This window comes from Eptatretus burgeri, chromosome 9 (genome assembly GCF_056783735.1).
Source record: "Eptatretus burgeri isolate ZD-2024b chromosome 9, Ebu_testis_v1, whole genome shotgun sequence".
Lineage (NCBI taxonomy): Eukaryota > Metazoa > Chordata > Myxini > Myxiniformes > Myxinidae > Eptatretus > Eptatretus burgeri.
The window spans coordinates 69,409,839-69,423,027 of record NC_140969.1 but is presented as its reverse complement, the minus strand read 5'-3'; the positions used below and the strand labels follow the sequence as shown (position 1 = coordinate 69,423,027).

The window sequence follows — 13,189 nt, the reverse complement described above, 5'->3', positions numbered from 1 at the left end:
AAAGAAGTGCCTTAAAGCCAGCTAGCTGTATGAGACACAGACAGACAGAGGAGTGAACGCTCACATGCAAGTCGGACAGTTGGGTTAAGAAAGGCATAAAATTCCACCAGAGGGGAAGGGGATGGGTGGTGACACGAGAGAGCGGGTACCACTTGCTTAAAGCCCTTGAGGGGAGGGAGTGATTTAAGGCAGTCCCACAAATGGCAGAAAAGAAGAACAAAACAGTGGTGAGTAGAGAACCTGGATTTTGAGAGGTTATCCACGATGGGGGTACTGGAAGAATGCTTGTGTCCTGGGGATCTGGGGAGTATCGGAAGGATCAAAAAGCACATGAAACTAGACCAGAGGAGAGGCATTAGAAAATAGATACAACTGTCCTGTCTGCGATGTGAGAGGAAAAGGCCTTGTGCTTCTCCCTCCTCATTAGAAATGCCATTGACGTTGAGAGGTTAAGATTCCACAAGATGCGGGAGAGGTAGATGTGATGCGGGGGCACTGGCCCACAAGGGAGATCAGTACTCCATTGACCTATGGAAAAGCCCCTATACACTGCGATTTTTTTTTCAATGACTTAATTTGATTGTCAGAGGATGCCCAGTCTGTGGGTGGTTTTTGAGGCCAGTCAAGATCATTTGGACTTTGTGATATAGTCAGCCCAGGAGAGGTCATTGCTGATGGTTAGGCCTCTACATTTAAGAAACTGAACACTCTTCCAGTGGCTGAACATGAAAATAGATAGATGGGTCACTTTTGTCCTTTTTTTTTTGCATAATATTTGAGGCTCGTGGAGGAGTTGGAACATAGAACCAATCAGGACACAACAGAATGAAAAGAGCAGTAGAAAGAGAGTGGGGAATCATACCAACAATTGGGTTGAGGAGCAAAATAGAGGGATACAAAAAAATTGGAAAAATATGAAGGGGAGGACAGATTGGGTGGACAAGATGGGAACAAGCAAACTCTCAGGAAGGAAATAACTGTAAATTTGGAAACAGTTGGGGTTGGGGAAGATTAATGAGGGTGGAAAAGACAATGGATTTGGATGGGGGATGATCTGAGATGGTGGTGAACAGCTGTCTTGAAGATGTGGAGAGAACAATGATATTCAAGAGAATGGGGAAGTTGGTTCCACAGGTGAGGAAAGAATGGATGTAGATGAGCAGTGATTCTTGATTTTAGGGAGTTTCCCCAGAAGGGGGTTGCTGGTGGACTGTGAGCACCCCACAGAAACCTTGGGGGGACAAAACATGGAAAGTGCAGAGGGTATAAGACCAGAAAGAAGAGAGTAGAAAACTGAGACACCACCGACCTGTCTGCTATGGCAAAGTGATAGGCCCATGGGAGATTCTAATTATCTTGAAGGCCTTGGTTTCTTTTGCCTCAGGCTGAGAAAGTGTGAGCAGGGGTGCTCGCCCAGATGGGAGAGCATTATTCCATCAATCTGCATATGAAGGCCTTATAGGTGGATAAGAGTTCAGGAGTGCCAAGCAAAAGCTTTGCATGATGGAGGATGCCCATTCGGTGACTGCTTTAGGAGACCAACTTTGAAATGTGATTTGCCCAAGGAAGATCATATCTGAAAGTGAGACCCTTCTTCAAGAGAATTTTGAGAAAGTAGATGGGAGGGTTGCCACATACGTGTGTGTGTGTGTGTGTGTGTGTGTGTGTGTGTGCGTGCGTGCGTGCGTGCGTGCGTGCGTGCGTGCGTGCGTGCGTGTGTGTTAGAGAGAAGGGGGGAGAGGGAGAGGGACACGGACACTGACACTGACACTGACACTGACACTGGCACGGGCACGGACACGGGCACGGGCACGTACGGACGGACACGGACACGTACGGACACGGACACGTACGGACACGGACACGGGCACGTACGGACGGACACGGACACGTACGGACACGGACACGGACACGTACGGACGCGGACACGTACGGACGCGGACACGTACGGACGCGGACGCGTACAGACGCGGACGCGTACAGACGCGGACGCGTACAGACGCGGACGCGTACAGACGCGGACGCGTACAGACGCGGACGCGTACAGACGCGGACGCGTACAGACGCGGACGCGTACAGACAGACACGTACAGACACAGACACGTACAGACACAGACACGTACAGACAGACACGTACAGACACAGACACGTACAGACACAGACACGTACAGACACAGACACGTACAGACACAGACACGTACAGACACAGACACGTACAGACACAGACACGTACAGACACAGACACGTACAGACACAGACACGTACAGACACAGACACGTACAGACACAGACACGTACAGACACAGACACGTACAGACACAGACACGTACAGACACAGACACAGACACGTACAGACACAGACACGTACAGACACAGACACGTACAGACACAGACACGTACAGACACAGACACATACAGACACGTACAGACACGTACAGACACAGACACAGGTTTTTTTTCAGGATTGAAAGATATATCCCAAGTGTTTGACCAGCTTGTAATTTTACAAATGTCTGAAGGTCTGAAGAAAGGTAAAAGGCTGCTGCCTACCTATTTAAAGGATGAGGGAATGTCACGGCAGAGGGTGGTGTCATCAGCAAAGAGGATTTTCCAGAAAGTCAGAGGGATCGTTGATGAAGACCAGGAATTCTGGGCCCAGAACACTGCCTTGAGGCACTCCAGCCTTGACAGGGAGAGGAGATGAAAGGATTCCGTTGAGAGCCACATGTTGGGTTCGACAGTAGAGGAAGTCAGTAAGCCATGTGTGGAGTTGGCCTTGGGTGCCAGAGGTAAAGAGTTTGGAGAGCAAGGCAGGATGCCAGACTGTATCAAAAGCTCGAGATATGTCAAGAGAGATGGCCCTGATCTCATGTCTGACATTGAGTGTCTCCATCCTTTGATGGGAGAGTGGAAGCAGCATGTCCATTGAAGAATGACTTGACCCGAGTCTGAATTGATGATCTGAGTTTAGGCCGTTGGAGAAAAGGAAGGATTTGAGGTCGAATGCAATGATGGATTGCACCACCTTGCTGATGATTGGAAGTAAGCCGATATGTCTGTAGTTTATGGGACAAGTCATCACCAGGTTTTAGAGGAGGGAGACGAGTTTGAAAGTTCAATATAAAGGTTGGACAGATGTTTTCTGATATCCTGAGAGTGACACACAAACTGATGTTTCTGGAGCAGCAGGGTGTAACTTTTGAGATTTTTCAGGAATGAAAGATGTTTTCCAAGTGTTTAACAAGCATCTAATTACTTCCTGATTTTCAGTTGCTGGCTGCCTGTCACTCTCAGTGGAACGGGAGAATCTCACAATGTGAAGTCGTCTGAATAAAGGAAGAGTGTTTTCCAAATGATCGTATCTCGTTCTGCTGTCATTTCTATTTGGTCTCCGTACAAGAATGCTCTCTGAACGAGGTGTTTGGGAGTGAAAATTAGTTGTAAAATAATTTATTTTATCAATAACTTTGGTGTAACCACTCAACCAACATATGATGAACTCATTCATTCCAAATAATACACAACAGTTTGCAATGTGGAGATAATAGTAGGTCTGAGTAATGTGAGACCAACAAGCCAGGTAACGAGCATGTGCATGATCCATGATTATAATTTAGAATCGCTCTCTTGCTTGAGCACAAAACCCCATCGATTCTTACTGCCCAAACATTTCCCTCACATGACCGGCAACCTTTCAGCCCCCATAGAGATTCCATATTTTGTACTCTCATGCGTCACTCCCATTCTCATTATCATTTCGTTGGATGACTGCACACTCACCGAGTCAACATAAAGTCTTCCTTGTATAAGGATTGAGCACACCTGATTCTCAAATTCCATTACCGGAGTCAAACCTGCTGCTGAACCATTTTATTTCTTTGCTCGCTCCATCATGGCGACTCCATGCCGCTCAGAGTAGTAATATGTCAACTGTGCCCACGTCTCTTGACGCCACCATACGTTTTGGAATTCTCAGCACAAAGCAAACTGAGTTGCACGTAGTTTCCATTAAACTCTCCACAATATTCTGGCAACACCCTTAGACGGAGCGGAGTCGGAAGACAAAAAAATTTGAGCTTTGTGTGTTTTTAGAAAGACAGAGACACACACACACACACACACACGTAAAGGTTTTTCAGAAAGTGGGCGAGGCTATTAGGGTGTTCTTTTATGGGCTTGTGTGTGTGTGTAGAAATGCACACAAATTCACAGATTCCATAATGAACTGTTGGCATCACCCTATATCCTGTGGGACATGCATGGTGCACCAACCTGGGTGAGTGATTAAACGTCCTGGTGGTAAAATCCGAAGAATGACCTGAAGCCCACCTGATTTGCCATGCATCCTCGCACCTGCACCAAGCAACATGTAGAGGTGAATGGATTGTTGAGATTTGTACTCTAGGACCTTGGTAAATTAATAAATACAAGTGTTATTCACACTTCTGATTTTGTGCAATTCTGCCCCCAGCATTTCACTCTGCAAAAGAGAAATGGTATTTTAAATGACTAGAAACACCCGCTCCCTTCGGGAGCATTGGCAAGTCGATTTCCCTCCTCTCACCCCCGTCTCCTTGCTGGTAGGGATAGCCTGGGTCCTACCAGCACATTTGCAAAATTTGGTGGAGATTGGGTGAATATCAAAGGTCATCTAACTTCCCTCCCCACCCCTGCCATCTGGGTGATTTGCCCATGACCTCACCATGGGTACTACCAGCAAGGATGCAAAATTTGGTGGAGATTGGGCAGCCCTGTTTTTTCTATGATTTCCAGATGTACAATCCATACATACAGTGCCATCACAAAGTATTTACACCTCTTGACTTTTGTCACATTTTGTTGTTGTTACAGCCTGAATTTAAAATGGGTTAAATTGAGATTTTTTTGTCATCAATCTACACAAAATACCCCATAATAACAAAGTGAAAACATGTTTTTAGAAATTTTTACAAATTACTTGACATTGAAAGATAGAAATATATAATTTACATGCGTATTCAGCCCCCTTGGTCAATACTTTGTAGAAGCGCCTTTGGCAGCGATCACAGCTTCGAGTCTTCTTGGATATGACTACATCAGCTTTGCACATCTGGATTTGGGGATTTTCTCCCATTCTTCCTTGCAGATTTGCTCAAGCTCTGTCAAGTTGAATGGGGAGCGTCGGTGAACAGCAATCTTCAAGTCTTTCCTCGGATTCTCAATGGGATTCATGTCTGGGCTTTGGCTGGGCCACTGAAGGGCTTTCACGTTCTTGTTCTGAAGCCATTCCAGTGTTGCTTTGACTGTATGCTTGGGGTTATTGGCCTGCTACAACGTAAATCTTCGCCACAGTCTCAGGTCTTTTCCACGCTGATGCAGGTTCTCCTCAAGGGTTTGCCTGTACTTGGCTCCATTCATTGTTCCTTCTATCCTTATAAGTCTCCCAGTCCCTGCCGCTGAAAACCATCCTGAGAGCATGATGTTGCCACAACCGTGCTTCACGGTAGGAATGGTGTTAAATGGATGATGAGCTGTGCTCAGTTTCTGCCAGATTAAGTGCTTTGCATTCAGGCCAAAGAGTTCAATTTTTGTCTCATCAGACCACAGAATCTTTTCTCCACATGCCTACAGTAACATGAAGATTCTTTTTTGCAAACAGACAAGCTTTTAGATGTCTTTTTCAGTAATGGCTTCTTTCTTGCTCCCTATTCATGGTGGCCAGCTTTGTGAAAGGAACGGGATATTGTTGATTGATGAACACTGACTGCCATCTCGGACATAGAGCCTTTCAGATCTTTCAAAGACATTATTAGATTTACAGTGACATTCCAAACCAGTTTCCTGCTTGACCAGCTGCTGAGTTTGGATGGGAGACTTGATCTGGGTAGAGTCTGGGTGGTATGATAGTCTTCCACTTCTTAATGATGGATTTCACCGTACTCAGAGGGATCATGAGTGACTTTGAAATCTTCTTATAACCCTCTCCTGAACAATGCTTCTCCACCACTTTATGTCTAACTTCTTTGGAAAGCTCCTTGGTCTTCATGTTTGCCTTGTTGGTTGACCAAGTGAGTTGCATCTTAAAACTCCAAAGAAAAGTAGAGGAGCTTATTTTTTTAAGTTCAACCACTGATCACATACACGTGAAACATATTTCACATATTTTGTAACCTTTCAAACAAATAATTTGCTCCTACAGTGATTTAGGGTTAATTTGACAAAGGGTTTGAATGCTGATGCAACTGAGAATCTGATTTTCTCTGTTAATCTTACTTATTCACATTTTATCTGCATTTTTTTAGCTTTATCATTTTGGAGTCATTTGTGAATACCCTATATTTCTTCAATTTTATTTGAAAACATCATGAAACAAGTAAAAGAGACATAAAATGTCATAGCCCCTATTGTTTTAGTCATTTTACTGTACGGAGTTTAAGGGCCAGCCCATATTTATGTACAACTGAAATGGCCGCCAGTCTACCAGGTGGCTCTCTATGATCAGATCACAAAATAAAATGAGAGGCACGTGTATGCCATCATGTACTGTGCTTGTGCCAAGTTTGAACAAAATCGGACCATGCATGTCTGAAAAATGGTTGGGGACACATTTAAGGGACAAAATGGCCACCAGTCGGCCATCTTGGATCTGATCTTGAACAAAAACGATGTACTTATGTAAGCCATCATTTGTTATCTGTGTGCCAAGTTTGAACAACATCGGTAAATGCTTGTCTGAGAAATGGTTGAGGACGTGTTCAACATCAGGTTTTTACAACGAAAATGACTCCCAGTCGGCCATCTTGGATCTGATTTTGAACAAAAAGGATGTGCTTATGTAAGCCATCATTCGTTGTCTGTTGGCAAGTTCAAAATGATCGGAAAATGCATGTCTGAGAAATGGTTGAGGACGTATTCGAAACAGGGTTTGTTTGTTGTTTTTACAACTAAAATGGCCGCCAGTTGGCCATATTGGATCTGATGTCGCAAAAAAATGATGTGCATATGTATACCATCATGTGTTGCATTTGTGCCAAGTACGAATAAAATTGGTCTGTACATGTCCGAGATGTGGTTGCGGATGCACGCACGCATGGACACGAAAATCGAGACCAAATCTATAAGCTCCCATTTTGGAATAAGTCCATCGGGGGTTAATAAGCTCATGTAGCATCAAAATGTGAAAACTTTGGAGGGGGTGAACACTTTTGCAGGCCACTGTACATACATAGAATTGCCTTATTTATTTAATATAGTAGGATAAGACAAATTGAGAAGCTTGCAGTGAAGGCAACCCCAGCCATGCAAAAGAGGTTTCACCTGCTCCCAATGCACAATTGAGTGAGCTCATCATCAGTGGCTCGAATATGACTGATAAACCAAGAGAAGCACACAATAGTGGTATTTTTTACATTGAAATCTATGCTCATCGAAGAGTGAAACAACAGAGGGCAGCATGTTCACAGACTGACAGAGGTTCAAAGCAGAACAGGGAGGCAGGGACATCTCACATGAGTGGATGAGTTTCAGAAAGGGAGAGGGTAGAAGAGGTGAGCAATAGATGGGGTGGATAGTGGAGAACACACAAGGTGATGGACAACACTCAAAAAGCTGGAGGGAATGGCATGGGAGATTAAACACAGGGATTCAGTTCCATGGACAAGGGAATAGAGGGATGAAAGAATGGAGGTGAGCATTCAGCTTATAATTGGGGAGGTTAATCAAGTATGAGATTCTGGAAGAACATGTTTGGCTTGGGTGGGTTGATGAGAGGATGAAGAAGGCCAGGAGTGAGCTGAGAGAAAACTATGAGTCTGCCAACCTACCTGTGGTGAACAAGCACCAGACGTTGAGAATCAGACTCCTGCTGAGATATGTTCATAACAACCAGTCCAGTTCCCACAATACTTTACCTTGATTATGGAATCTTTTAGGAAAACCCCTCATCTGAGGGTCATTTTGACAGACTGACAGAAACTTCAGCAGTTTTTTGTACAAGAGTAAATTCACTCTTCAGAGTGGATGTCAAACAGGTTTATTAAGAAAAAAGACTACTTCATGGGACAAGCAGGTAATGTGTGACTTACCCCTGATGTTATCGACTTGATAGCATTACCATTACACCAGTTGAGACATTTGGTCAGAAGGCTCTTCCCACTTCCTCTCACCAATGAGGAAACGGTCCTTGCAAAATCTCAGCTGCAGCCATAGACTGCCACTGGTGTGTAATAGTTTGAATAAAAACAATACTCATTCATATTGTCTCAATCTCTCTCTCCCCCCCCCTTCCCTATCTCTCCCTCTCTCCCACCATGTCCCAGTATTGTCCACAGTACTGGCCTGAGGAAGGCATGCTGTGTCACGGACCTATTCAAGTCGAGTTTGTCGCCTTCAACATGGAGGGAGATATTGTCACCAGAACTTTTCGGATCTGCAACATGGCCAGGGTAAGGTTACAGTGGTATTTGCACAAATGGTACTCAAGAAAACTGATGCAATTCCATCGTGGTCCAAGCTGTAACGTGTTCATTTCCTCCTTTCTTCTTGTTCTGCTCTACCCCTCAAGTTTTTTTTTAAGTCGTTAGTTCAAGCTGTTGTTAATGCTCAGTCCTACCCATGACCTTGCATTCCAGTTGTACCCGCCACCTCTCCTCCCGTCGTGCTTTTCTCAACATAATTGCCATCATTTACAGTGGATGATATTTTGAAGGATGTTATTTTGTTTTTTTTTGTCAAATTGGATAATGACATACAACTCAAGGTCATTTGACATGGTCAGCAATTTAAAATAGATTACTGGAAAAGGTTTCAGATGTCGGGACAGTAAGAAAAGTTTACTCTGATATTCTGTGGTAAGTACATGGAGGACCGAATGGCCTTTTGTTTCATGTGATCTTGAAGCAGACAGCTATTATAGGAGAAAAATGGGATAATAGAAGAAATTATGTAATAAAAATGCCCAAAAGAGACTTCAAGCAAAGTCTGATCTCCCATACAATGGCAATGAATAGGACCGGCATGTCCATTTAATGAAAACGCTTGGTGGCTCCGTTCGCTCTGAGAAGCATTGGAACAACCACCATCAAACCATGTAGGCCTGCTGTCGTGTGAATGATCACTGCTGATTTCTCCTTTTCATTTCAAACATTTTGAACCTCAATATTATGGTAAATGAATCCTATTAAACCCATTGCACTCTCAGAATTGCAGGAATGGGACGGACATAAATGCATTTACGATTTTATGGTCAAGGTCTGCTTCTTGTTCACATATAAAGTTCGATTTTAACTTTTTAGTCATTACTTTTACTTCTCTCATGGCATTACACAGCATCAAAATTATCTCTTCAACAAATCCACAGCTCCTGGTCGACTATAACGGTTTATTCACCGCTGTTTTTGTTCCATATATGCAGTGCCGATAGAAAATCTACCTACACCCCCTTTCAAAATTTTCACCTGTTGCTGCCTTATTGCCTGGAATTAAATTGCATTAAATCAGACTTTTTCCACCTTTGTTTACGCATCGTAACCCACAACCTCCAAGTGAAAAACAAATTCTGCATATTTCAGAAAATTTACTAAAAATACAAAACAAGAATATCTTGGTTGGAAAAGTGTCGCTTATAATACGAATTGTAAATTATCTCAGGTATAACCAATCACCTTCAAAATCACACACCAAGTTAATATCCCTTGGAGCACAGTCAAGACAATCATTGAGAAGTGGAAGGCGTATGGTACCACCCAGACCCTGCCGAGGTCAGGCCGTCCCTTCAAGCTGGATGACCAAGCAAGGAGGAGACTGATCAGAGAGGCCACCAAGAGGCCAATGGGAACTTTGAAAGAGCGACATGCCTTTTTGGCAAAGACTGGTCACTTTGTGCATGTAAGCCTGATGTTGGCTTAGTGGTTAGGGTGGCTGGCTTGGGATATTATTATTTAGGGTCCTGAGTTTGAGCCCTGTTGGCTGCTGAATTAACACCAGGTGGGGTTGTCTCCGCCTGTCATCCTTCCGAGGTTGGCAAAATGAGTACCAGTGTACTGGTATAGGGACACAGCATCAGTGGAATAGTTGTTCCCCAACAAAATGATAGCTACCTGGTAGCCAAGCTGCCATATGCAAGAAGACGAAGAAGAATAAGAAGAAGAAGAAGAAGAAGAAGAACATTGTGTGCATGTGACAACAATATCCCAAGCACTCCACAAGTCTGGCATGTATGGGAGGGTGGCAAGAAGGAAGCTATTACTCAAGAAAGCCCACCTTGAGTCCTGTTTCAGGGGTATGCAAAAACCACTCCTGACATTCTGAAGCCATGGATTGTGGCAAAAATCTTTTGTTGTCTGATGAAACCAAGATGGAACTTTTTGGCCAAAATGCAAAGTAGGCAAGCACCTGCAAATCAATTCAATTGTAAATTTCTACCTTTGATGCAAGCAGCCAGTTTAATCAAAAATGGTCAGCTAATAACTCCACAGAGTGGGATACCATAGTCGGGTTGCGGTGCACAAACCACTCATCACACCGGGCAATGCAGTTTGCGAGTCCAGTGTTGCAAAAAGCACAGCAATGGAATAACGAGCAGTGGAGAAATGTGATATGATCAGATGAATGATCCTTCACCATGTTCTCGACAAACTTATTGAGTGCACGTGTGGCGCCTACCGAAAGAACTCTGTAACCCCGAGTGTTTGGTTCCAACAGCGAAGGGTTCTGGAGGTTCTGCGATGTTGTGAGACACATTTTCCTGGCATGGTTTAAGTGTCTTCATTCCCTGAGAAGGCAAGGTCAATGCCATTCACTACTTAATAGAACTGAGTGATCATCTTCACCACATGTTGCAGCATTTCATTCCTGCCGGGAGAAGTGTCTTCCAGGATGACATTGCCCCCATCCACAGAGCACTTGCGGCCACCCAATGGTTTGATGAGCATGACACTGATGTTATCCACATGTCATGGTCTTCTCAGTCACCAGATCTGAACCCAATTGAGAATTTATGGGATATTCTGGAATGATGATTGAGACAGCGTTTTCTCCTCCATCAAACACATGTTAGTTGATTGGCTTTCGCATGGAATAATGGTGCATCCCTCCTGCAGAATTCCAGATGCTGGTAAACTCTATGCCACAGCGCATACAGGCTGTACTGGCAACATGCACGTGGTGGGCCAACGCCATATTAAGTAACTTTACATTGGTGTTTCCATTTTTTTTTGACTGCATGTATGTATGTATGTGTTTGCGTGCATATATATATATATATATATATATATATATATATATATATATATATATATATATATATATATATATATATATATATATACATACATATACAGGGTGTCCCAAAAAAATGTACTTACTCTTTAAATGATAATAAATGCGTTGTTTATTGACTTAGAAACAAGATTAATGGTTAAATGGATAAATGCATGTTTACAAATGTTCAAGCTGACGACCATCACGTTCCAAACACAGCCGATAACGCGGACCAATGGATTAATGTTGGAATGTAACTTTTCCAATTAATTCGCTTCAAAATGCGATGGGCGCTTGATTTTGGGATTCCTGTCTCACAAGGCATTCGTCGTAAAGATTTCCGTGGGGATCGGTGGAGGGTTTCCAGCAATTGATTTTCCTTTGCGGGGTGGTTGATGACCGTGGTCTTCCTGAATACTCCTTATGGACGTCATGCACAGTTCAATCTGTTTCAAACTTATCTCGGATGCGAGCAATGGTGCGTCGCGTTGGTGGATCTTTGTGAAAATGTCTTCTAAATTGTCTTTGCACTTCCATGCTGTTTTTGTGCTTCCAGTAGCACTTTATGATAAATTATCTTTCTTCAAAACCTAGTCGTACTTCTGCCATTATTAGGGTCTATTTGATCTTAAAATAAATGAAAAATTCAATGAATTATGAGGAGCCAAAATGTGAGTTCATTTTTTTGGGACACCCTGTATGTATGTATGTATGTATGTATATATATATATATATATATATATATATATATATATATATATATATATATATATATATATTATATATATATTTAGATATATATATATATATATATATATATATATATATATATATATATATATATATATAGATATATATATATATATATATATATATATATATATATATATATATATATATATATATATATATATATATATATATATATATATATATATATATGTGTGTGTGTGTGTGTGTGTGACCATCATGTGTAAGTTTTCCCCGAGTACATTTTACCTTTGGATCCCTGAGTGCAACATTTTTTTATACATGACCCAAAAATAAATAACCTAATGCGCTGCATAACTAACTCACACTCACATGGACAACTTAACTAAAATTGCCAGCGCTATGACAAACATGCAGGTGGGTCAAATAACTTATTTACAACCTTAACTTCTCTATTTACACGAACCATGGCCCAGGACCTCGCATCTGTAGGAAAGAAGGCATGGCAAAGTTAGTCAACAGTTTGTGTGTGGGTGAGTGCTCCGCAGCTGAAGGACAGTCGTCCTCAGGGGCTAATCAAAAGGTCCCCCTTTAGTGTTCTTTCTTTCTTTCCTACCCCCAACTGCTGGAGGCAACTCACCCTAACAATGCACACCATATGCCATCCCACAGGCCATTTGAAGAGGTAGCCAGGCTGCCCAATGCAGTCTCTGGCTCCTTTGTGCAAGAACTGGGAGGTAGCCAGCTGCCCAATGCAGTGCCTGGCTCCTCCCTGAAATGAACTGGATGCAAGAAACGGTGTGTGGGCTGCTCAATGCAGTCCCCGTGGTGTGGCTGCCTGCAGGGCAGTCCTTGCAAAACATTGAATGATCCTGGCGCACATGGTTGAGGATGATGACACAGAGGCAATGCAAATAGGGTAGCAGGGATGGGGTTATGGCAGAGGCAGGCGAACAAGGCATGGCAAGGCAAGGCCATGCGGAACAGGCGATACAGCACAACGGGCTGGCAGGTGAAGCTGACTGGCGTCTGGTCTTGTTCGGTGTTGGTCTGGAGGGAGTGCGGTGGTGCCAACCGCTCCGAAAACAGGCTTGGACCGAACCAATGGTCTCCCCCCAACCTATCGCCTTTGCCTGTCTCTGTCCATACCCATTCCCTTAATTTGCAACACAAAACAAATTTCGCCCCTTTCTATTTATTTGTTTATTTATTTATTGTTTTATAATTCTGTCTCCCAAACC

The 13,189-nt window shown here is 43.2% G+C and overlaps 1 protein-coding gene across 5 annotated transcripts in view; it reads left to right on the top strand.

The window, feature by feature from the left end:
• Positions 1-13,189, top strand: part of LOC147020304 (receptor-type tyrosine-protein phosphatase kappa-like) — a 374,226-nt gene that overhangs the window by 313,841 nt on the left and 47,196 nt on the right. For all 5 annotated transcript variants that reach the window (XM_085895598.1, XM_085895596.1, XM_085895595.1 and 2 more), the window contains one exon: positions 8,297-8,422. In XM_085895598.1, coding sequence (XP_085751724.1) covers positions 8,297-8,422 — 126 coding nt within the window. The remainder of the gene's footprint in view (positions 1-8,296; positions 8,423-13,189) is intronic.